This window comes from Eptatretus burgeri, chromosome 6 (genome assembly GCF_056783735.1).
Source record: "Eptatretus burgeri isolate ZD-2024b chromosome 6, Ebu_testis_v1, whole genome shotgun sequence".
Lineage (NCBI taxonomy): Eukaryota > Metazoa > Chordata > Myxini > Myxiniformes > Myxinidae > Eptatretus > Eptatretus burgeri.
The window spans coordinates 78,685,409-78,711,040 of NC_140966.1; the positions used below are offsets into that span (position 1 = coordinate 78,685,409).

The 25,632-nt window shown below is 37.3% G+C and overlaps 1 protein-coding gene across 2 annotated transcripts in view; it reads right to left on the reverse strand.

Annotated features, from left to right (window-relative positions):
- LOC147025135 (receptor-type tyrosine-protein phosphatase delta-like) overlaps positions 1–24,858 on the reverse strand; it is a 278,354-nt gene extending 253,496 nt beyond the window's left edge. The window contains exons 1-2 of one of the 2 annotated variants that reach the window (XM_085885801.1): positions 24,041–24,858; positions 23,700–23,844 (exon numbers count right to left, since the gene is read on the reverse strand). In XM_085885801.1, the coding sequence (XP_085741927.1) occupies positions 23,700–23,844; positions 24,041–24,262 (367 nt within the window). In that variant the 5' untranslated portion in view covers positions 24,263–24,858. The remainder of the gene's footprint in view (positions 1–23,699; positions 23,845–24,040) is intronic. The other variant, XM_085885802.1, reaches the window with a different exon arrangement.
- Positions 24,859–25,632: the final 774 nt, after the last annotated feature.

Here is a 25,632-nt window from a genome sequence, read left to right on the forward strand (position 1 = left end):
GCAGTATCACCATCTGGCTTTTTAAAAATGATCCACAGATATCGTGGCTTTCCTTCCAGAACACCCAAATTCCACGTGTAAGTAGTTTGGTTGAGTTTAACATGTTGACATCTTCTTTTGAGGTATGATACACTGAGTGGTTTCTTTGAGTTAAGTCTTCGATTCAACATCTCTTCTGTTTTAAGATTAGGACTATATTCACTGATATACCAACTCATTTCCTCAATTACAAATTTATTCTGATCACCAAAAGCATTACCAACACCAAAAAGCAATCTATTTTCATTATCATTCCTTTGTAGTTGAAATCTAATTTTAAGACCATACAGAACTTTGTCATGATCACAAAATCCAAATATAACTTTAAGAGGAACTGCCACAGTAAAACTATTTTCTGCTTTTGTATCATCATTATACGCTCCTTTCCTTTGAGTATATCCAGGGTCTGTGTTTGTTCCCGTTGACATATCAGGAATAAAACCTTCGACAGACCCCTTTCCCATTCTATCACTGAATGTATAGAGTGTAAATTTCATCATTTCAGATACAGCAGAGACATAATCAACCGCTTCAACTTCTTGTGTTCCAATATACAAATGCACACTATCAAACATTTTCCAGAAGAAATCATTTACAAGTGTAGCGTTTGTGTTCTTCCCAGCTTTAGTGACTTTAAATTTACACAACAAGAAACTTTCGGAGAGATTCAAATAGGTTTGTTGATTATTTATTTCAAAACTTTTTGTACCATTCGTATTCCAGTCTGTTCCAGTTATTGCATTTACCTTGAAGTAATCTTCTTTTTTAGTGGAGTTTGAGATAATAATAGTATCATCCAAATCATAGATACTATCAATTGCTTCCATACTTGTATTTATTTAGGAAAAAAAGATGTTAAAACTTTTGAAACCCTGATCCAAGTATTCGAATTATTTTCTGTCGTTCTTGGGGGGACAACTGAATTTTGCCTTTCTTAATTTCTTTTATTGCTTGTAATTTATGAGATTCCTTCTGGGCATCTTTTATGCTCTTTACAGCACCTGCTACATTTCCCACAGCAGAAGCAGTTGAACCAATTAGATCTTTATGTTTAAGAATAGTTGAACCAATACCCATGAGAGTATCAATTATCCCATCTCCTCTAAATTGATGTCCAAGACCCCTTTGTCTCTTAGGTTTATAGTATCCTCTACCAAGATACATACCTTCACCCTTGTAGTATGGGGAAAGGAACATCCCATCCCCTGTAATTATTTTATATTTTCCCAACTTGTGTTTCCTCACAATAACCATCGTATTTATTTATTGGAAAACTTCACGTAGGTAAATTCTGATGGATATAACTTCTCTATTAAAAGAAATCATACGATTATCTTGGTCGGTTATGCTAAAATTTACTCTGTGTATGGTTTTTCCTGACACGGAGATAAACCAAATTTTTGGGTTCCATCTTGAATTTATAACCAATTGGGGTTGAGTATGCGCTGAATGAAAATATTGTATTTGTTTTTTTCCATTATTATAAGCACCTTCAATCAAATCACAGTGAATTAACACCGAATTTATTCCTGAGGATATTTGAATGACATTATCACTGTAAAACGTCCCATTAGTTTCAATCATTTTTTAGGAGAAACCCAATAACTCTCTAAATGAATTATCAATTGTGAAATCAACCTTGTAGTTATTTTTAACTTTAATCGTTGATTTTGAAGTATGTTTTTGAATGTCTATAACAATATTTTTTGGTTCATCGACCTGTTCTTTCATAAGACGAGCAATTTCGGAAGATATTTGAGAAATCTCATATGCTCCGGGTGAGACTGTTATCGTTTTGTATCCACTTCCGGGATTATAACTAAACTTGTCATTTTTATCAGTTATATTAAATAAGGTATTATAAGTTTCCATGGACAATAAAGATGCCTCATATTCTTTTGTTGGGTCAAGTTGTAGTGGGTATGGGAATGAAGATGTGTGGTCGCTTGTTGTGAAATTAAAACTCAGGATTGTGCTTCTCATCTTATTTAATATTAGATAAAATGTCTTTATATTGAGATTTATTAATTATTTTCATGTTCATCAACTGGTTTAAAATGGCTGATGCTTCATTAAAACAAGTGTTATTTCCAGCCTTCTTACTACCTAACAACAACAACAGTCTATTAACTAATTGCGATGGGTCATTTGGAAGAAAACTAATACCTGAAACAAGGATACTTAAAGCCTGAATAATGTGTTTCTCCTTCTCATTTTTCCTACTTTTACTAGAAATACTAACCCGATAATTTAGAGTGTTCAGCAAATCAATATATACTCTATCATCATTATTTTTCATATCCAATGGTTTATCAATATACTTTGATTCATCCCTCACAGTTGAACCTCGTCTTCCATCTTTTTTGAGAAGAAACATTAATCTCGGAGTTAGTTTAACCGGGGGTTGAGCAGAACCCAAGAACCTTAATTCAGCATTAAATATCAATACCTTTTCTTGAACAAGATGAAATATTGCTGGTTGTTCTGTTGGAATGAGTCCTGCTTTGGTTTTTGAATCCGCTGAATATTCATTGTTTTGAAGAGCATTCACAATATAATCATAGGGTCGATTAATCTCTTCCAGTTGTTGAAATAAACCTTCATCATCATATACCTTTAATTCTCCTAAATGCTCTAATTCTTCCTCCATCATTTGATCAAAATCTTTGAACATTTGAAGTTTTTTAGGAGTATATTCTTCTGTGGGAACTGTGGAAACATCTTTCATTTTTTCTTGGGAAGTTTTTAAAAGTGGTTTAAAAAATTTCTCTTGTTTTCTTTCAAATGCTTCTTCGTCCGTTAGTTTCTGTCTGCGTTTCTTCTTTATGTCTTTCTGTTGTTTTACAACTTTTGAAACCAACTCTTGATGTTCCTTAAATCTTCTTGCTCTTTCTTTTGCATCCATTTATTTTTTGTAAAATATCATTTAATGAATTGTAAAGATCAACAGGGAAATTTTCCTTTTCTTCATCATTCAAGTAGATGTGTTCAAATAAATCCTTTTCTTTAAATATTTCATCAAATTCTTTATTAACATTAATGGGAGTTGTAATTTCTTCTTCACTAATACTTGCATCTCTGCTTTTCATACGTTTGTGTTGAGTTTCTTCATCAACATCAAAACCGAATGATAAAATCTTCACTCCGTTCAGATGTTTAATAATTTGTCTCGTTCCTTCTGGATTAGTTTCTAATATCACAAGACCACCAGATTTTAGTTTCCTTAACTCACTCTTAGAATGTGAATATTTTGTTGTACCAAGAGAAACCTCCTCAAATATTTGACCTTCATTCCTCAATTGCATATGTTCCTCCACTGAAATATAGTGATAATCTTCACCTTTTACTTCTCCAAGTCTTATTGCTCTAGTTGTTGTTGATACAATGCGTATCACGGGGTGTTTTTTAAGTAAATTTACAATATTCTCATTTGTACTACACAAGAACCTTGATTTATGAACGTTTTTTCCAGAAGCAGATTTACCCACAAGATTTACAATAATAGTTGTCATTTATATATGTAATTGTTTATAAAACAAAAAATATATCCCTTAATATCTCATCTTGTTTCACAACAATATATTTATATTTTTCAGTAGTGTGCTTCATGTAATCCTCAAATTTCTTTTTACTACATAATGTAGAACAATTATCTCTCCAAAAATTATTGATATCTATTGAATTTAACTTGAATAAAATAAAAGTATTAGCATTGTTTCTGATGGAACGACAAGGAAGTTGAAAGTACGATTGACTAAGATAAATACAATTACAAGAAGAATGTCTCCCTCTTGTGTAGTAGCCGTCCATTACCGTTTGGTTTCTCTCATTAACACAATCATCAAAGATAACGAGGTTCTTTTTTGATTTATCCAAATCTTGGAGAGACGGTATATCATCCGTATTATCACTAAGAATACAAGTTATAGGATTTGATTTCTTTTTACATCTCTGTGTATCACAAAATAGTTGAATTATATCTTCAATGTTATCATCATTTAGGTTTTTTTGACGTTTAAATAAACCGATTATATCTTCTTTTTGAAGACCAGCATTAAACCCTTGTGAGAGTAGTTGATACTCTGATTGAAAACTCGACTTTGTGAAAATTATTAAATTATCATAATCTAAAAAGTTGGGAGTGAGGAGCATCTTTAAAAGTAAGCAGGTTTTTCCACATCCACTTGAACCAACTATGAGGCATCTTAATGAATTTGGGAGATTTTTATGGTTGTCAAATTTTATCTTATTTTCCCAAATGGGTAAAAAATCATTCATTTATATATTTGGAAAACAGGTTATTAAATTTATTATTGGCTTTTTTCGAAACTCTATATTTTATCCTAAGTTCAGGTTTAATTTCAAGATAATCCATTATTTTATTTATGCAATATCTTGTGTTGATATTTCCCTGAAAATCACATCCATGAATAATATATAACAACAATCCTTTGAACATTTCTCTAATACGTTCAGTTTCTTCCCTTGTAAGGAAAGGTGTGTTATCACCCTCGTACTTTACATTCATTTCTCTCATCAATCTTGTAAAGTAATTCATTTTTGGTGTAAATCTAAAAGAATTATTTTCCTTTTTATATTTTTGATTATCATTAATGAGAAGATAATCACAGAATATACATTGTTTATAGGCTTTTGACTGTGTTTAATCCCCGTCTTTCACACGCAGGACAATTCTCAAATTTGTCATATGGAGAATCATGGAATTCAAGAGGCTCAAAATCGAGTAAACTATTCATATTTATAAAGTAAAACTTTACCTAAACTGAAATTCATCTTCGATATCATCTTCGATACTTTCAGAATCATCTATACTTTCATAACTATCGTTTGAACACAAACTCTCGGTGTCATAACCATCGTTTGAATGCAAACTCTCGGTATCATAATCACTCTCATAATCTTCAAAATCTTCAGTTGAATATTGACTCATATTTAATTAGTAGAAAAAAACATTACCATCGATATCTATTTACATTTTTTCATTAACAGATTCAACTGCTACATTTTTTATATTAAAGGTGATATTAAAATGATCCCTAACTACAATTGAACGAAATGTCATTTCACCTGATATATTAACATCCTTTATTTCATCAGGATTTATATCTTTAGGGTTGTTGAAAAAAATACAAATTTCTCCTTGCATATTACAGATGGTCTTATCTTTTCTTTCTAAAGCTTCATCCATAAGGTTTTTATTTTTTGATACCTTTTCTTGTTTCATTGTTTTTTCTAGTTTTGAATATATTGCCAGAAGGAGAGGAGAAATTTTGTTTGAGATACCTTAATTGATGTTCTTCCAGGTATACTAAAAGCCCTTCCACTGAAGTAAATTGAAGAACTCATCATATCCACCATAATTGTTTTTATCCAATAGTTGTTATATTTATCTTTGTTCAATTTTACATCCTTGACATATTTCTCAGTATCTTTAACAAATGAAGAGATTGATTGAAACTTGTCTTTTGTGTCTTGAAACATTGTATTTATTAAGAGAAAAAGTTGGAGGATAAAATGGTTTTAAGCACAGATTCACCTGTAAAATAAACAAAATTTTCATCAAGAAAATTTTAGTTTAAGCACAGATTCACCTGTAAAATAAACGAAATTTTCATCAAGAAAACTTTAGTTTAAGCACAGATTCACCTGTAAAATAAACGAAATTTTCATCAAGAAAATTGTCGTTTAAGCACAGATTCACTTGAAAAATAAACGAAATTTTCATCAAGAAAATTTTAGTTTAAGCACAGATTCACCTGTAAAATAAACGAAATTTTCATCAAGAAAATTTTAGTTTAAGCAAAGTTTTATTATATAAATATGGTGAATACAACGTACTGCGATGTTTGTAATCACGAATATAAACATTATCGAAAACACCTCCGAACCAACAAACACACATTTAATCTATTTCATAAAATATCTCCTCTTGAGTTGGAAAGAAAACATTGTGATATCTGCTCAAAGGATGTTTTGAAGAGTAGTTATAATAGACATCTTCAATCACAAAAACACAAGAAAAATGAGTTTAAAGTAAAGGGAGACTATTATATTGAAAACACTGATGGGGCATTTAAAGGGCATATAAAAATAAGGATTTTTCAATTTGGAGAACCCGGTCCATCATCAATAGTTGAATCAATTGAAATAGTGAAACCCGATGTTGAAAAATTTATTAAAAAGACATTAAAAGAAATGAAAACTTTAAAGTTTTATATGGGAGTGAAAATGAATATGAAAAGACAAGATGAAGAACAAACTCCTTATATGAGAACAGATCTTCATTTTATAACATCATTTCAAGATTTTTTGAATAGTGGGGTTTATGAAGAACTATCAAGACAAGAGGAGGATGTTGATAATACAGTGGTAGGAAGTGGATTCAATATTTAAAAAATCATCTTTTTAGATATACACATTCTAAAATCAAACCCTCTTTAAGGCCCGGTCACACCTTGACGTTTTAGCCAACGTATGCCGATTTTTGAATTTTTTTTCTAAAACGCTGGCACACGTTGAATACGTTATGGGTAAGTTTTGATAACATTGAGAGCACGCTGAAAAACACTGCCATACGTCGTTGTGCGTTGGCTTTAAACGTTGTACTTTTTGGTTGTCCTCAAATTTTTTCATGCTTGAAATTTCACGACGTATGCCGGCATATGACTCACACGTTCCGCTACGCTGGCCACAAGTTGTATACACGGTCTGCGATCGTTGACAGACGTCAACACATGCTACTTGTAAGTTAATCATAAGTTGAGACACGCCGAGGTAATGTTTAGCGTACCCCAAACTTATTTCGAACCTATGATTAACGTGTTGTTGGCACGTTACGCGATCGTTGCCACACATCGACAGACGTTACTTTTAAGTTACTCATAGGCTGAAAGACGTCGGTATAATGGATCGTCCTTGCGTCAGCGTCCACGGCCACGGACAGGACACTTATTTGCAGCATTCTTCAAACTTTTCTTCGGCATGACGAGGATGTTCACACTTCGATGTCTAGCTTGGCTATGATTCCAATTGTCCATCGGCAGCGTCTATTTAAAATAGTCGAGTTTGAGCGTTTTAACACGTTCAGAAGAAACGCTTCAAATTTCCAAACCCCAGCGTCAAAAAACAAAGGCGAGTGACAGCAATTTAAATCGTTCATTGTAAACAATGAAAATAGTTGAGTGGTACCGTTTAAAAGTCGTTGAGTGTAAAAATAATCCAATTGTTGAGCGCAAGCGTCTACTTTCAATAGTGGAGATGCAGCCATTTAAATCGTTGAGTGGCAGCCTATGAACCTACCCGTGGACACGCGGACGCAAGGACGATCCATCATAACCCACACCCTCCCCCTCACACTCACCTACTACTGCCAACATGAACAAACTACGACTACTACTAATACTAATACTAATACTGATACTGATACTGTTACTGCTGACATGGACATCGACTCAAAAAGGAACTCGAAAACACTGTTGGGTTCCCCTTTTATGAGCAGCATTTTTATATACCAATTCCCAAAACCGCTGGGAACACGTCTTTATATGGCAGTTGTAACCTAGAAACACAATCATTTTTTTTTTGTCGACCGGAAGACGTCATTGGAATACGTCTACATACGTCGATGTGTGTTGGGACTACGTAAAGAATTGGTTCAAAGCACGTCAAACATAAGTTAGAAATAAGTTTCGCGTAAAAAAGACATTACCGCGACGTGTTTCTACTTATGAGTAGCTTATAAGTAGCCTTTGTGGACGTGTGTAAGCGTCCGCATATTGTGTGTAAAACTTATCCCCATCGCATGCGGAACGTGTGTCATACGCCGAGTACGTCGTAAAATTTTGAACATGTTTAAAATTTCTTGATGTACTCTACTTACTACGACGTATGATAGCGTACTTTAGCGTTCTACTCACGTATACCAAACTTACTCATACCGTATTTGACGTGCCCCAACATTTTAGACACATTTTTCTTAGGTCGGCATACGCTGGCAAGATCGCCAAGGTGTGACCGCGATGTTGACACTTCCATTTCTACGGCAGTTATGATTCGAATCGTTGTGCGTCAGCCTTTTAATAGGCTACGTCACGACATCGTCGGCGATGCGTGCAACGTGCTATGCCGAAGTTAGACTCTCGTTGGGCATAGGTTGTGTAGGCCAACAACAGGTTCAGCATTCGTTGGTATAAGTTATCTATAACACAACGAAACGTTCTGTGTCCATCACTAATATGTTATGCATACGACCAACTCGTTATGAATACGTCCGAATCTTAAAAAAAACATCAAAAGTTCAACGTCAGCCAGCGTTTTACATACATTTTAATACGTTGCCATCGCTGGCTAAAACGTCAAGTGTGACCGGGCCTTAAAGCTTCTTCTTATATTGAATTACCAAAAGAAATAAAACGAAAGAAGGCAGTTGTTAATATTAAGAATAATGATAATAAATGTTTTCTCTGGTCTGTTCTTGCTCACTTACATCCACCAAAATGTAATTCAGAAAGAGTAAAACAATATATGAAATATGAGAATACCTTGGACATTAAAGATTTTAAATTCCCAATGCCACTAACAGATATTCCTAAATTTGAGAAAAAGAATAATCTTTCTATTAATGTATATGGATTAACGGATACAAACAAAGTTCAAATATTAAAAATTTCAAACAACTATAAAAATGAAGAAACACACATTGATCTTTTATATTTTAGTGTTGGAAAGAATTCACATTACACATACATCAATAATTTATCAAGATTAATCTCTTCTCAGGTATTCAGAACAGCAAACAAAATATATCCTTGTAAGCGATGTCTAAATTCATTTCATACAAAAGAACGATTAGAACAACATTCAAAATATTGTAGTAATCATAAATCAGCTGTAATTACAATGCCTAAACCTGGTGAAAAGATTTCTTTTGAAGATTATAATAAATCTATCATGCACCCATTTGTGATATACGCTGATTTTGAGTGTATCCTGAAAAAGATAAATACTGCTTCTCCTAATCCAAAAGAATCATATACAAATAAATATCAAAAACATATTCCTTGTGGTTTCTGTTATTATATCAAATCATCTGTTGGAGAAAAGTATAACAAACTTGAATATTATAGTGGAAAAGAAGCTTCACAAGAGTTTGTAAAACGATTAGAAAAGGAATGTATAAGACTCACTAAATTAATGAAAGAAACAAATGAACCGATGAAATTAACCAAAGAAGAAAAATTAGAATTTAGAAAGAACAATATCTGTCATATTTGTGAGGGGAAATTAAGGAGTCTAAAGTTAGGGATCATTGTCATCTTACTGGTAAATATAGAGGTCCCGCTCATTCCTGTTGTAATCTTAATTATAAATTACCTTCTTTTATTCCAGTCTTTCTTCACAACAAAGCCAACTATGATACACATCTATTTATAAATGAACTTTCAAAAACACCAGGGAATATTTCTGCCATAACAAACACAAGTCAAAAGTATATTTCATTTACAAAAATGATATTCACAAAACCTTTAACTCGTATTAGGTTTCTAGATTCTTACAAGTTTATGGGAACACCACTAGCCTACCTCGCATCAAATCTAAGCTCCACGGCCTCTTTTCCAAATCTTAATTCATTCTTTCCAAAAGAGGAAATTCTCACTAAAGAGGAAATTCAGATTAAAGAGAGAATTCAAAGTAAAGAGGAAATTCGAATTAATGAGGAAATTAATGAAGAAATTCTAACTGAAGATGAAATTCTAATTATAAAGAAAATTCGAACAATGAATGAAATTCTAACTAAAGAGGAAATTCTGATTAAAGATGAAATTCTGATTAAAGAAGGAATTCTCACGAGAGAGGAAATTCAAACAAGGAATGAAATTCAAAGTAAAGAGAAAATTCTTACAAGTAAGGGAATTTATCCTTATGATTATATGGATTCATTTATGAGATTTAAAGAAACACAACTTCCTTCAAAAGAAAGTTTCTATAATAACCTTTATGAAGAAGAGATAAGTGATAAAGAATATAAACACGCACAAGAAATATGGAAAATATTTAAGATAAAGAACCTTGGAGAATATCATGATTTATATCTAAAAACAGATGTTTTATTGTTAGCTGATGTGTTTGAAGCTTTTAGATCACTCGGTCATAATAAAAATTGTTATGGATTAGATCCTGCCCACTATTTCACAGCTCCTGGTTTAGCTTGGAGTGCAATGTTGAAAATGACAAAACAAGATATTGATTTAATCAGTGATGTTGATATGCTTTTGATGATTGAGAAGTCCAAGAGAGGTGGAATATCACAAGTATGTTCAAAAAGATATGCTAAAGCAAAGAATAAATATCTTCCAAATTACGATAGTGAAAAAGACAGTAATTATTTGACGTATTTTGATGCTAATAATTTATATGGATGGGCAATGTCTCAATCTCTGCCTTATGGTAAATTGGAGTGGGTGGAAGAAAAGGATTATGAAAAGGCTTTGATGAATATTGTTATTTCTTCTCAAGAGGAATTGAATGACGAAGAAGAAGGTTATTATTTTGAAGTTGATTTGAGGTACCCGAGTGATCTTCATAATAAGCATAAAGACCTTCCTTTTGCATGTGAGAAAGAAACCCCAAAGAAAGAATGGTTCAGTGATTATCATAAAAGTTTTAATATTAAAGGCAAATCAACAGAAAAGTTATTAACAACATTCTATGATGAAGAGGGATATGTTTTGCATCAGAGAAGCTTAAAACAGCTTTTGAGAGAAGGATTGAGAGTAGCTAAAATTCATAGAGTTTTAAAATTTAAACAAAGTCCTTGGATGAAAAAGTATATTCAATTCAATACAGATATGAGAGCAAATACAAAAGTAAAATTTGAAGGGGACTTTTATAAATTAATGAATAATGCTGTATTTGGAAAGACTATGGAAAATGTTAGAAACAGGCAAAACATTAGATTCGCAACATCTTGGAAAGAAGCTTCGAGATTGATAAATAAACCAAGTTTTGAGAGAGAAGAGGTTTTTTCAGAGAACTTTTCTGCAATTCATATGAAAAAGGAAAGTATTGTAATGGATAAACCAATTTATATTGGAACAGCAGTTCTTAATTTATCAAAGATATTGATGTATGATTATTTGTATAATGACTTAAAGAAAGAGTATGGTGAAAATGTTTCATTGTTGTATATGGACACTGATAGTTTTATCCTAGATATAAAAACTGATGATGTTTATAAAGATATGAAGAAAAATATTGGAGTATATGATACAAGTAATTTCAGTAAGAAGAGTGAGTTATTTTCAAAAAAGAATGAAAAGGTTATTGGTAAGTTTAAGGATGAGTTGGGTGGAAAAGTAATGAGTGAGTTTATTGGATTGAGAGCAAAGGCATATGCTTATAAGTTTGGTGATCAGATTGATAAAAGGTTAAAGGGAATAAAGAAATATGTAATAAATAAATCAATAACTTTTAGAAATTATTATAATTGTTTGATAAATAAGAGAAGAATATAGGAAAATGAATACAATAAGAAGTTGTAAACATAACATATATAGTGAAGAAGTAAATAAAAAGGCATTAGGAGCCTTTGATGATAAGAGATTTATTTTAGATAATGGAATAGATTGTGTTCCATAAGGATATTGTTTGATAGAGTGAATAGAATAGATTGTGTTTTAACGATGGGAAGATGGGTTAGGGTTTTTTAAGGGCTACCGCCGCGTTTTTTCGCAATATATAAATGGTCAAACCAAGTATTAATCAAACTAAAGAGTGGAGAAAATCTCAGTCTTGGTATATAAATGGAAAACAATGAATGTGAAAAATATCAAATAAGTCTTATTGAAAAAATAACTAAAACAAAGGTAAATAAAACAAATAAGCGAATCAATTTAAAAAGTAGTAAGTTAGAGGATGTAAAGAAAAAAATGAATATCCTTGAATGGACTGAAAACTTTGATGGTTATCAATTGAACAATGAAAAAACAATTTATGATAATCTCAAAATGATATGTGGCTCAGGAGGTGGTCAAACAAGAGCATTAAGAGAAGTTTATCATTTTGTAATGGCACAAAAGGGGTATCTTAAAAAATATAAAGATTCAAATGTTTTGTTTTTCAATATTTTAGATGGGGATTATTGTGCAAAGAAAATTAAACTATTGAAGGAATTTGAGAATGAACAAATGTTTATAGGTTCAATGAGTGAACTAAACAATATGCATCGGTTATTTGATAAAGAGTGTCCCGAGGCTTAGACGTTTCAGATATTTCTTTAGAATCACCTTTAACAAATCACATTACGACTTTACTACTTGAACAAATCTTTATCTTGTTGCATAGGTTATTTGAATAGAGAGCCCCTAGGTTAAAAGGGGAGACAAATAAATATACCTTGGGCTAAAAAGGGGATTTATTTTTTAGGGGAAAAAAAAAGAAAAAAGTTCATCGCTGAAAATCCCCCATTCATTTACATGGGGAAAAGTGAGCCAGAATCAGTATTCTTACCCTACTCACAGGACTCAGAACGGGACTCTTCATGAACTCTGCCATGGGACTCAGAACGGGACTCTTCACGAACCCTACCACGGGACTCCCATTAACTCAGCCCACAAACTCAGCCCGACCTCGGGACTCCCACACGAACAAAGAAAAGATGTCCTCTTTATCCTTTGCAACCCCTCCCCCGCACCCGGCGTGACTCATGCGGCATGACTCATGCCCTCGTGATCCATCCCCCGCTCAACCACGGATGGGAGGGAGTTGTTGACGTCACCGCAGGGTTCTTATTCCTCTTCGCAGAAGAAGGGGAGGGACGTCTCCATTGTTCGCTCCCTAACTATTAAATCGATCCACAGCACATCTCATCCATTTCAAAACATTTAAACAATGGAAGGTGAGCTATCTAGGGAACATGCACTTATCGACATAGCTGACTAAGGGAATCTGTGTGTTGTGTGCAATTGAATTCCAAATTCATAACAATATATACATATACATATATACATATATCCATCCATGCAATGGGACCAAACTCTGTGCAGAGCGTTGGTGCTGCCTCAGCAGTCTCCTTGGCTCTTGGGCACAATCCTGGGCGGGTCGCCACTCCAACACAGGATACCAGCATGCTGGCACTCATTTTGCTGACCTCAGAAGGATGACACAGTCAACCACACCTGGTATTAATTAAACAGACAAGTGGGATTTGAACTCAGGATCCTCAGAGCCCAAGCCAACAACCCGAACCATTTAGCCAACACCAGACATTTAATTATATATATATATATATACACACACACACACACACACACACACACACACACACACACACACACACACACACACACACACACACACACACACACACACACACACACACACACACACACACACACACACACACACACACACACACGTTTTCTATTTTCACTGTTAACTTATACCAACTTAACATATACACTGTACAAATACTTTCCTTTTTAAAGTTAACCCACACATACCATTCAAGTTAAAGAAAAAATGATTGAGGCTCGTGGAAGAGTTCAACGATGTGGAATTGATAGGTCAAAATGCCATCAATGAAGCATAGAGGAACAGGCAGACAAGGGTTGGAGTCACAGGCAAAGAACAAATAGACACAAAGAAGACGATACAATGGAGATGGATACAGAGATAATCGCAATGTGATCAGACAGGTAAAACCGACAAATATGGCAGTTTGGCCAAGATACTTGTACAGATACCTGACAAAATGGAACGAGGGATCCTTAATGTCCACAATTTAAATGCAGATGGGACAAGCCAGCTTTACTTCCTCATTTTGAAGGATGGCATGGTCCAAAATGTATCCCCCATCCCTATCCCTCAACAGATACTGCAGAAACACAGCACTTTTAGTCATGTTTCACCCAATAGGGATGCAAATACATAACCAGACTGCTCAGAGTCCTTTAATTATCCTGCTGTCCTGCAGCTGACAATACATTTCATGGAGACCTTCCACCCAAGGATCAACTGAGCTCAACTAGCTTGGCATGGAAGATTTGATGGTGTAGCATGCAATGAAGTTGGTAAGTCTTACTTTTCAACAACCAAATGACTTCAGCCGAACGAACACGACAACCTTATTGAACGCGTGCTGAGAAGGCAAATGTAATTAGATTCAAAACACAACCTCCAAAATATTGACCACACAAAACATGATTATATATATATATATTTAAATTTTATGATAATCTTGCAATTTTTAATACTTAAATCTGATTTGATGTACCACACTCCTCACAGAGGAGCATTGGTGCTGCCAAAGCAGTTTCTTGGCAAAGGTTAAACGAGGTAGTTTGCCATTGCTTTCCCAGTAATGTTTGGCGGTGCTCTGCCCTTTGAATTCTGAACATCAAACAAGAAAGCAGCATGTGCCATTAAAAAAAAATCTTTAGTATGACAAAGCTCGGGTTTGAACCATCGACCTACCAGACCCAGAACGGATGCTCTAATCGTCATGCCACCAAGTCTGGTTAATGGCTAAGTAAGTATTCGTTATTCGTTAGGATAATCAAACAATAGCAATCACCTTCATGATTGGATGTCCCAATTGCCTGTAAAAATGTTCGTGCCCTGAACACACCTGAGAATAGATTGGTTGCCTAACGAAATACAAATGTGGCAAAATAAATAATGAGGGGCAGAGCTGTGCACAAAGAAGTACAGAGGTGTACATTCAAAGCTCGACTTTAGTCTATGGGTCTTAAGTCTGGTTTTCAGAGAAAAGTAACTTAAGCTAACAAAACTTCTCGCGAAGTCATGTCCATCTTTAACACCACACCAAATGCATATGCAATTTAATTCCTCGCACCACTCTCCACTTTTGCAAGGTCTCTACATCCATCGTTGCTCTTCAAATTGCTGTGAAAGAACTGTTTTTCTCTTTTTAAGAATGGTTAAAGCCCAAGATAGATTTCACACATGAAACAAAATAATGAGGGCAAAAGGATCAAGCCAAAGCTTTTCTCAACACACATCTTCCTCATTTGTGGCAAGTGCTATGCCTATTATACATATAACACAACAAAATAGGTTTATATTGGGAAGTTGAACTTCAGACAAGGTCTTTATAAAAAATGTTATTAAACTTTACAAGAGCAAATAATAAGAAAGTATCGAAATTAAAAATTAATTCAAATTTTACTTTGAACTTGAGCAACGTTATGTTTGAGACCCATTACCACCCTCCAAAGTACATTTATTTAAAAAAAAAAAAAAAAGTTATACAAGTACATTAACCCAAGGGTCATGGTGGAGATTTTATTCATCGACATTACTGTGCTTCAATGTGAATCCTTCATTAATTGTGTCAACAGCCTGTGGCTACTGGTTGCATCATTGCTGGGAGCATAGCTGTGCCATTGTAGCAATTTCCCCTGTAGGTTAGAGCAAGAATTGGTAATTTGTTCAGGGTGCCGGCGATAGCTCACCATTTCTTTGCGAAGGACACCTTGGGATCAAAATAACATCCACCAACTCATGCTGGCAGATGGGATGCCCATGCTCAGTTTAACTTCCATCCCGTCGGAGAGAGGGCACACGTATTGAATCCTCGCCCTGACTGCGAAACACCACTATGATTGTATATAGCTGGGTCCGCATTCAAATCCAGTCGAGACAGCTAAGAGGTGAGTGTGCATACTTTTAAGCCAGCCTGCAAGCCTTAATGAGACTTGTACACACTAGTATAGCACAAGTATAGATAGTGGACAAATACATACCGTGTATGGGATTTGAACATAGCTTCTGAGTGAGCAACATGAGTCAGCGGTTCAACTGAGAACGTGAAATAGGCCAACAATAGATATCTGCATTTGCCTTGACCAGACCGGCTTTAAATGTTATCAACAAATTATAATACCACGAAGCAGTCACTATAAACTTTGGCTCTGTTCCATTCATTCAGCCTAGAGGCATACACACTCAACTCTGAGTTATTTAGCCTGGGTTTGAATCGTGCCAACTATAAACTGCCACCCTCGCACTTTGCAAGCAGGATGAGGCATCATTGTGTGTGCCATCACCAAGAAGATGGATGTTAATAATTATAAATGGTGTTTAATAAGCATTATAAATGGTGTACAGTATATTTAGCATTCTAAACAGAGTTTATTAAGCACGAGCAAATACCACCATTCACTTCACTGACGGGGGTAGTAACGAGGGGGTGGGGAGAGAGAGAGCGAGAGAGGAGGAAGGTGAGAGAGAGTGAGAGAGTGAGAGAGTGAGAGAGTGAGAGAGTGAGAGAGTGAGAGAGTGAGAGAGTGAGAGAGTGAGAGAGTGAGAGAGTGAGAGAGTGAGAGAGTGAGAGAGTGAGAGAGTGAGAGAGTGAGAGAGTGAGAGAGTGAGAGAGTGAGAGAGTGAGAGAGTGAGAGAGTGAGAGAGTGAGAGAGTGAGAGAGTGAGAGAGTGAGAGAGTGAGAGAGTGAGAGAGTGAGAGAGTGAGAGAGAGAGAGAGAGAGAGAGAGAGAGAGAGAGAGAGAGAGAGAGAGAGAGAGAGAGAGAGAGAGAGAGAGAGAGAGAGAAAAAAAAAAAAAAAAAAAAATAAAGGTGACGGGTGAAGGTGGGGTTAGCAAAGAGAATTATATGTTTTGCTAAATGACCGAACACACACACAAAAACAAACTAATGTCAGGACAGCTGTACACACAAAGACACAACAGAGTTTGTGAAGTAATCTGCTCACACATCTGCAAAAACTTTGATGTCCCAGTTCCAGAAAATTTGTGGGAACATGGAGTAAAAGCAATTAATGAAAACATGGAAGTACCAATCACTCACGTACGACCGAATGATCCCATCGAGCGTGAACATCGAAAACAAAGCATTGCGACCAGATATCACACTTCGGTTTAAAAAAGAAGAGAAGAAGGCATTGCTTATTGAGGTGGTAATTGCAGTGATTTTGACCTAAACGATTCAGAAATCAAGAAAATGACAAAATACCAAGTCCTCAAGAATGAAGAGAGAAGATCCTGGAAGCTGAAGAATGCCAAAGTTGTACCAGTGATAGCTGGACCTACAGGAATAATAACAAAGAACCTCACAGAGATATTAAACATAGGGGCAATACACCTGGGCACTCACCTGCTCGTAGCTGGATAAGATAATCAGGCAAACGCTGGTTGGCATGGATGACCCACAAAATATATAATGAAGAAGAAAGTAAATACCTATGGATTTTTTTAACACCATGAACAACGGTTGGTACATCATGGTTGATGAAGATGGTGGTTAACTTTTATCGAAATTGCATGTGTAGTTTCTGAGAAGAAAGCAAACACATATTTTGGGGGGCAATTACTCCCTCCATAGACCCTCCTCGACCCCAATTTTTTTAAAGTCATAAACAAATTTTGGTACATTATGGTTGTTGAAGGCTGTAGTGAAGTTTAATCGGAATTGTTTGTATTATTTCTGAGAAGAAAGCAAATACCTCTTTGGGGGGGGCAACCCCCCACCCACACACACATAAACTCCCTCTGTGGACCCCTTCAGACCCCGTTTTTTATGCAATGATGGGTGATGGAGGTTGTGGTCAAATTTCATTGAAATCGTATGTGTAGTTTCTGAGAGGAAGTTGCAAGTATTTGTGTACAGACGGACAGACGGACGGATGGACGGACAGACAGACTGATGACGCACCATCCCATAAGCTCACTGGAACTACTTTCCAGGTGAGTTAAAAAACATCTCTAGGAATATTATTACAAACGAACTCCAGTTGGAAGCTGTCCAGGGTTCAACGATGATCCTGAAGAGAGCCCTCGGCACAAAACTTTGAGAACAGAAAATTTCACAGCTTGGTCCATGAATCGTGACTCCTCATTGAAATATAAGTGGATACTTTGAGTCTGCCCTGGGAGGACTCTATTCCACATCCTGAAACTGGCATATGTAGATAACAATCAACGACACACACACACACACACACACACACACACACACACACACACACACACACACACACACACACACACACACACACACACACCTGTTATGTCTCTGTTTCAACTTCTGATGAACCCCACCCACATGTGGAGATAGCAGGCAAGAACACCAACGCCCACATATGTGCACAAAAAACACACACACACACACACACACACACACACACACACACACACACACACACACACACACACACACACACACACACACACACACACACACACACACACACACACACACACACACACACACACACAGTCTCTGCTTCACCTCCTGAAACCCACCCACCAGACGTGGAGATAGCAGGCAACAACAGCAACTTGCACATACATGCATGCACGCACGCATGCACGCACACACACGCACATACACACACGCTTTTGAGACCTGGGACGGGAGCATTCCCAACCAACAGCTCATATATGCAGCGACCTTTGCACCCCACCGGTCGGCTCCAAATCCGATTCGTACATGCTGCAGTCCCCTCAACAGGGGGGAAAGGTGGGGGACCAGGGGGTGGGTTGGGAGAGAGATACAGAGGAGTGGAGAGAGATAGGGGTTGAGGTCGGACAGGGGTAGGAGAGAGACGGTAGGTTTGGGGGGGAGAGGATGTGAGGGATTCCGGCATATGTGACGCTCAGTTTATCGTCCATCCGGGAGACGACACGCACATTGATGGGAGAGGAGATAGAGAGGCGAGAGAGGCGAAAGAGGGAAAGAGAAGCGAGAGAGAGACAGAGAGAGAGAGAGACAGAGAGACAGAGAGACAGAGAGACAGAGAGACAGAGAGACAGAGAGACAGAGAGACAGAGAGACAGAGAGACAGAGAGACAGAGAGACAGAGAGACAGAGAGACAGAGAGACAGAGAGACAGAGAGACAGAGAGACAGAGAGACAGAGAGACAGAGAGACAGAGAGACAGAGAGACAGAGAGACAGAGAGACAGAGAGACAGAGAGACAGAGAGACAGAGAGACAGAGAGACAGAGAGAGAGAGAGAGAGAGAGAGAGAGAGAGAGAGAGAGAGAGAGAGAGAGAGAGAGAGAGAGACAGAGACAGAGACAGAGAGAGAGAGAGAGAGAGAGAGAGAGAGAGAGAGAGGGGGGGGCGAGATAGAGTTAAGGGTTGGAACGAAGAGGATAGGGGAGCAAAGAGGGGGGAGTAGGGAGGGGAGGGGGGATTCCAGAGGGGAGAGCAGTTTTTCTGGACTTGCGTGTGGTAGCAGGACTTGAAGGGAAGGGAGGTGGGTTTGACTTGCATTTTGGAGGGGGACTTGAGGGGAAGTGGGGGGGGGGATTTGCCAGCATTCATTTAGGATTGAATGAAATAGGGTACATGACAACATCACATTCAAAGAGGATAGCAAAGCCGACAGTCACTTTCAAACAGCACGTCCCATTTTTAAAGAGATTAAAACATGGGCTTCCCTTGAGGTATGTGACTAACTGTGGCTGCCACTCTGTTTACCTGTTCTGTAACTGGATCTCTCTGAAGGGGTCATACACTGCATGGAGATGCCCAGAGTGCGAAAGAACATGCAAATTGGACAAACGAACACACCTCCAACAGCCAGACCCGATGTCAAGCCCAACTCCACAGTCCAGACCCCAAAACGTGGATCTGTCCAGGAGACCCTTGAGGCCATCACACCCTTGCTACAATGTATATAAATACATGGAGATGCCAGTGTTTTATGCCTTTAGTTAATTTCAGCACACATTTTAAAAACAAAATGTGATGAGTCCCAGAATCTCTCGACCTGAGCCAAATCCCAAAATTCAAACCGCGGAATCGAACCCGGCAGCATCCCTGACTGCCTAAATAGTGCCCATCCGCCCAACCTGCACACGACATGACACTGGGCCCAAAACACAACACAGACACCACAGCACAGTATAACCACCTCCAAACCACAACACAACCACCTGTGGAATCTTATCACAACCACTGATTGTTTATCACTTCATAAAAGTTGGAAAAGGGGTAAAAGAGGGAGGAGAGCCAGGAAGGAGGGGTGGGGGAGCGAGGACAAATTAAGAGGTGGAAGGGATGGATGGAGGGAAGGAATGGTTGAAGGGAAGGATGGATGGAAGGGATGGATGGATGGATGGATGGATGGGATTGATGGTGGATTCACGGCAAATTCCACAGTACGTTGATCATATTTTTGATTGTGTTTAGCAGAGGGACAGTGCATCGGAACAGTGCATCGGAACAGTGCAGTGCGACAATGTGGGTGCTTTTGCTGTGTATCACCATGGCTTGCAAACAAACATCCAAGCAGCTTGTAGAGTGCTTGCCAAATGGCTTAAGTGCTCAAGCAAGCAGTCCAATGAAACAGTTGATAAGGAACAGCTGGCTTGGCAAACGATTAGCGATCGCCGATCGGTCATATTAAACACCATGCACCCGGAGATGCCTGGAGTGTTAAACAATGTCTAAAATGGACAAATAAACCCTTTTTTGCAGTCAGAACTGCTGTTAAGGGCCATTCCACAGTTTAATTTTTTTTAATTTGGCTCAGGTTAAGAGATTCTCAAGCTTATTGCATGGGCAGAAATGAAATAAAGCCATGAACACGCATCTCGAGGTGTTTATAAGCATTGTGATGTATCTAACGATTTGAAGGTATGAAGATGAGGCATTCGATGATATGAGCGAGGAAAGTGAAAGAAACAAAATTTGAGTGCTTTATCTTTAAGAAACCATTACAGCCTGTTCCAAGTCAAGGCATTGTTGAGCAGGCTGAACAAAATGGCGAATTAAGACCCAAGCAAGCTTTCATAAGGCAGACTCAGGGGCTGACCAAGGATGATGCCTTCATAAAGGATATAATTAAATTAGGCGGTTAATTATCTTCAAAAGGGGTGTTTTAATCAACTCAAACACCCAATTTTCATTCATGCACCTCCTTGGAGTTCCCTTTGTAGTATACATGCAAGGTTTGGGGCTGCTACGTTCAATGGTTTTGGAGTTATGGAGGAGACACACTGATGGACTGATGGACTGATGGACTGATGCACACTGACATTTATTATCTGTATTCATGTTCTTCATTGCATGGCTCGCAAGCCACTCTCAGCCCCTGGTAGCTTCAAGTGCAGCCCTTGACATGCGGCCAAAATTACACAAATTTGAAAACACCCCCAACATAATTTGCCATAAATGCTATCAAATTGATCCAATGGTTTCAAATGAGTGTTCCAACATGAAGCATAAAAGTAACATCACTACATCAGGATATGGATGCAGTATACAAACAATTACGCTTGCAGCCCAGTTAACCACAACAAAGAAGAGTATGTGGAGGAGGGGCCGAATAGCAGTCATTTTTGAGTCGCACAGGCAGTGTGGCATCTCTCACACTGATATCTTATCAGCAAAAGTTGCCCCTCTCTAAAAATAGTGAAGATCACTGATCTTTATTATAAAAGGAGCCATGTCTGTCTGTCTGTCTGTCTGTCTGTTTATCATGTTATAACTTGAGAACGGATGAACGGATTTCAATAAATACAACTACGGTGGATTTAGGGAATGCCTGGGAACGTTGGTGATGAAAAAAGACTTGTAATTTTTTTTATCGGAACTTGGGCACATATTGAAACTGCAAATACCAACTTGCGACACTGGTTATCCTCGCACTCCTAGAAATCCTTTTTCTTCTTGCCCTATTGATTAGCCATCACAGCAAAGATTGGTAATTCTGTCAGTGAAGCGACAGATCTTATATTCTCGTTCTCGATTATAAATGGTGTTTATGAAACGTCTATAAATTGTTAAATAATTCAATGCAACCGACATCTTGTTTTGATTAAGGTACTTGTGTAGTATATGGATAGATTTTGTACATGATATGTAAACCATTGTACATCAATGAGTTGCCAACATTTCTAATTTTTGCAAACATCATAAAGATATCCATTAACAAAATTATATATTATGCCACTCTTGTTGCCTTTTCCCCTTGATGATTTTTTTTTAACAGGCTTGAAGGCTCGTCGAGGGAGAAGCTGTAATTGTGAATGTTTCTGCCCTTGAAAATGACGTTAAAAAAAAAAGCACAAAAGCACAAAAAAAAAAACATTATGCAATCACAAGTAAGAGCATGTGAAAATTTAAGGTGCAACAGTGTCACAGCAATTTACAACAAATTTTCTGCTGCAACAAAGTGAACGATATCGTATAACAAGAGGTCAATGACAACGACGTGTCATTTGGCTCATAACCTCTGTCACTTGACTTAATTACTGTCTCATATCAAAAGTTTATAAACACGCACAAAGAAAAACATGATTTGCACGATCGAGTGCAAGTTAAGGTGATATGCGAGCACGATAAAGCTGCTAGATCAAAACTGGAGAAGGGGAACTTCATTCGTGTGTCCATGCCGAGTGATACTTTTGACCCAGGTTCAAGTTCCACATCGTGTCATTTTGTACCTTCTCTAATATATACGCTTGTCTTTATGCAGTACGAGGGGAAAAGCCCGTCAAAATGACGGATGCACAAAACTCAACACAACACGGAGGATGACAATTAATACAAAGTTATGGATTACATCTGATGAATAATTTGTAATAAATAATCCAGTCCGAGAAATGAGACTTTCCCTCGGGAATAATAGCGGTGAAGGGAGCAATTTGTCAGCAAATTTGTCAAAACATTGCACATTGGAATGAGAGCATTGTAACTTTATCTATATATCAGAGATTATTGGGAGGGTGGGGAGAGTGACGCTTCACCACACATTGCTGGTGCAGAGGGTTAAGGAACATACGGGTAAGGCGATGTTTAGAAACTCCCTTCGTAACGTAACATTCAAAGAGACTGGAAGATTATGCTGTTTTGTAGCAAGAAGTGTGATTTAAAAACACTACATGCACAAATGTTACCCCTATTTTCTTTATTTTCTGGAATGTTTCATTTCAACGGTACAGACTCATGAGCGTTCCAATATCTGAAGCCTTGGCCTAGCGTTGGGTGTGCTTATATCTTCTTTATTTATTAGACACCCCACAGACGTAAATAAAGACGCCAATACACGTTGTGTTTTATATTGGTAGATTTGCTCATCCCTGTATTTGGTCAGTGTATGTTGCCATAGATTGTTGCCGAGATCATCCCGAAAATAATAAAAAATTATAAGCCGGTGTACATACATGAAGCAAGAACATGCATACTGCTTTTTGCATCTATCATACATGTTGGTTATTTACATGGGACAATTCCAATTGTACTGGGCCATGGACAGCCCCCCTACCCTGAGACCTAAGGCCTGATGCCTTATGTGTTTCGCAAATTGTGGCACATGATTTTGATTGTGGGCAGGGTCGGGTGAGCTGTCCAACCAATGGGGTGAAGGTAGTCGTGACATCACTTCCATGAATGTGAGGTCATTTCCTCTGTGACAGAGGCATAAATACACAGGCATTTACTATGAGTCTTACCTAGTAGTGTATAAAAGAGAAAAAAGTGAAAGATCAAAAACTAAACACGGAGTGAAAAGTAGGAAGAATCTCCTTACAAGAGAGAGGGGGTGGGAGGAGAGAAAGCAGAAAGGCTTGTGAGAATGAACAAGTGACAAACAGACAGAATGAATTATGATATTGGATAAACAGTAATTTGAAGATGGTGTCAGCATATTTACCTTTAGGCAATGTGCGAGAAGACATGATATCTGAGAGAGGCCCAAGACCTGCAACTGCACGAGCAGCTAAACGGAGCCTGTATGAGGTGTTTGGTTGCAAACCCTCCAGTAAATGGGTCATCGAAGGCTGGAAAGTGGCATGATACTGAAAATGAAAAAGAATGGTCCTCCAAATTAGATTTATAGATGAATGTAATGACTGTCACATGTAATCTGCAAGCCACATATTCGGATACTTGTATATAGATGCTCATTGGCAAGTCAACATGCTCAAGAAGTGGTGCAGGTTGTATGCAGATTGGTGTTGGCTGAATATCGCCATCTCTCCATTTTATGCTTACAGTCTGTTGCTGGCCGATTACATGATAAAGTAGGAGGTATGAATTCAAGCGATCATTTCCTGGAGGGAGCCAAGACAGCAGAATGGTGGTGTCCGATTCTGCTTCAGCCCTGACCATCAATGGCTGTCCAGGAACTGGGGGAATTAGAAAGGAAAAATAAAACGATTTTTTTTTTCTGCAGTTTAAGGGCTCAGAAAGTAGACAAGTTACATGCATTGCCATAACTCTGGATAGGCCTGGGTAGGCCAGAACGAGCCAAAATTCCCAGGCCGATGATTATATTTTGCTTTTTACTTTGTGTTACCAATAATGTATATTATTGTCTTAATGAACAAGGGATATTTATTCAGTAACACACAGTATATTGGGATTATTCTTCGATTCTCCAAGCCTTTGAAAGTATCTGGTTGGCCAACCTAAAATAATTTGAGGCTGACCAAAAAAAATGCCTTTTATTATTGCCAAGGTTACATGAAGGACGAGGACATTTCCATCAACTCGTTTGGAATTTTCATTTTATTACATAGTTACCTCCGCCAGCGAAGGTGGACAGAGGTTATGTTTTCACCCCTGTATGTCTGTGAGCAAGATATCTTGAAAAGTTATTCGATGGATTCAGATGAAACATGGTGGACAGGTTGTGTGTGTGTGACTCGGACAAATTGATTCCATTTTGATGAAGATACGGATCCGGATACGAGATTTTTATTATATTTTAAGTCATTCTTCACTATTGAGAAATGGGGCCAAAAACAATATAGAGCACGATATTTCATAAAGTTGTGGACGGATGACAAAACTTAGTGGATAAGTTGGGTGGGTGACAAAAATGAGCCAATTTGATTTTGGTGATGGTAAGATCACCTTTCCGCCTTTCGGTGGGATGCCATTCTTGTGCAGCCTGTGGCTGCTGTTTGCATCATTTTTAGGGGGCATGGATGTGATGCTTTTTATTGTTCATAAAAAGATACGTGATGTTCAAGCATGAACCTTCGTAAAAGCAAAAAAAGAAAATTTAACTCTCGGCATGAGATTTTTAGTGGAATGTCCTTCAGCGGGAGCATTGACTTCAAGGTAATCAAAACGACAAACGAAACCTCAATTTTCAATCCACAGCTCAACAAAGGCAAGGATTCTGGTGCTGCCGGGATAGGACTGAGTGAGTGAGATTATAGTAAAGGATTAAAGGTCAGTATTAAACAATGGAAATCTCAGTAACGGAAACAAGTATGACATCAAAACCATTGACCATAATTGTGATGTCTTGCCAGGAGGCTGAGGCATGCGGTTTTCTCAACACAGCCAGAGAGTTTGTGGTATTCTCCCTTTTCTGTGGAAAATGAGGCTGACATGACTATCCACTTTAAGATATTGATTGAAAATGCGACTGAAATAGTAATGATTAAATCACAACAAAAAATTGTTTTTATAATTGAAATATTATAGTTTGGCTGTGCTGAAACATGAAAGTGAAATCCTTTTTATTTTTATTTTGGGACTGATCCTTTCCAATTATGACAACCTGCTCAATTTTACATCTTCTTCAGCAGTTCATCAAAATTTCAATTGTGTCGTCTGCTGTACCATGTGGT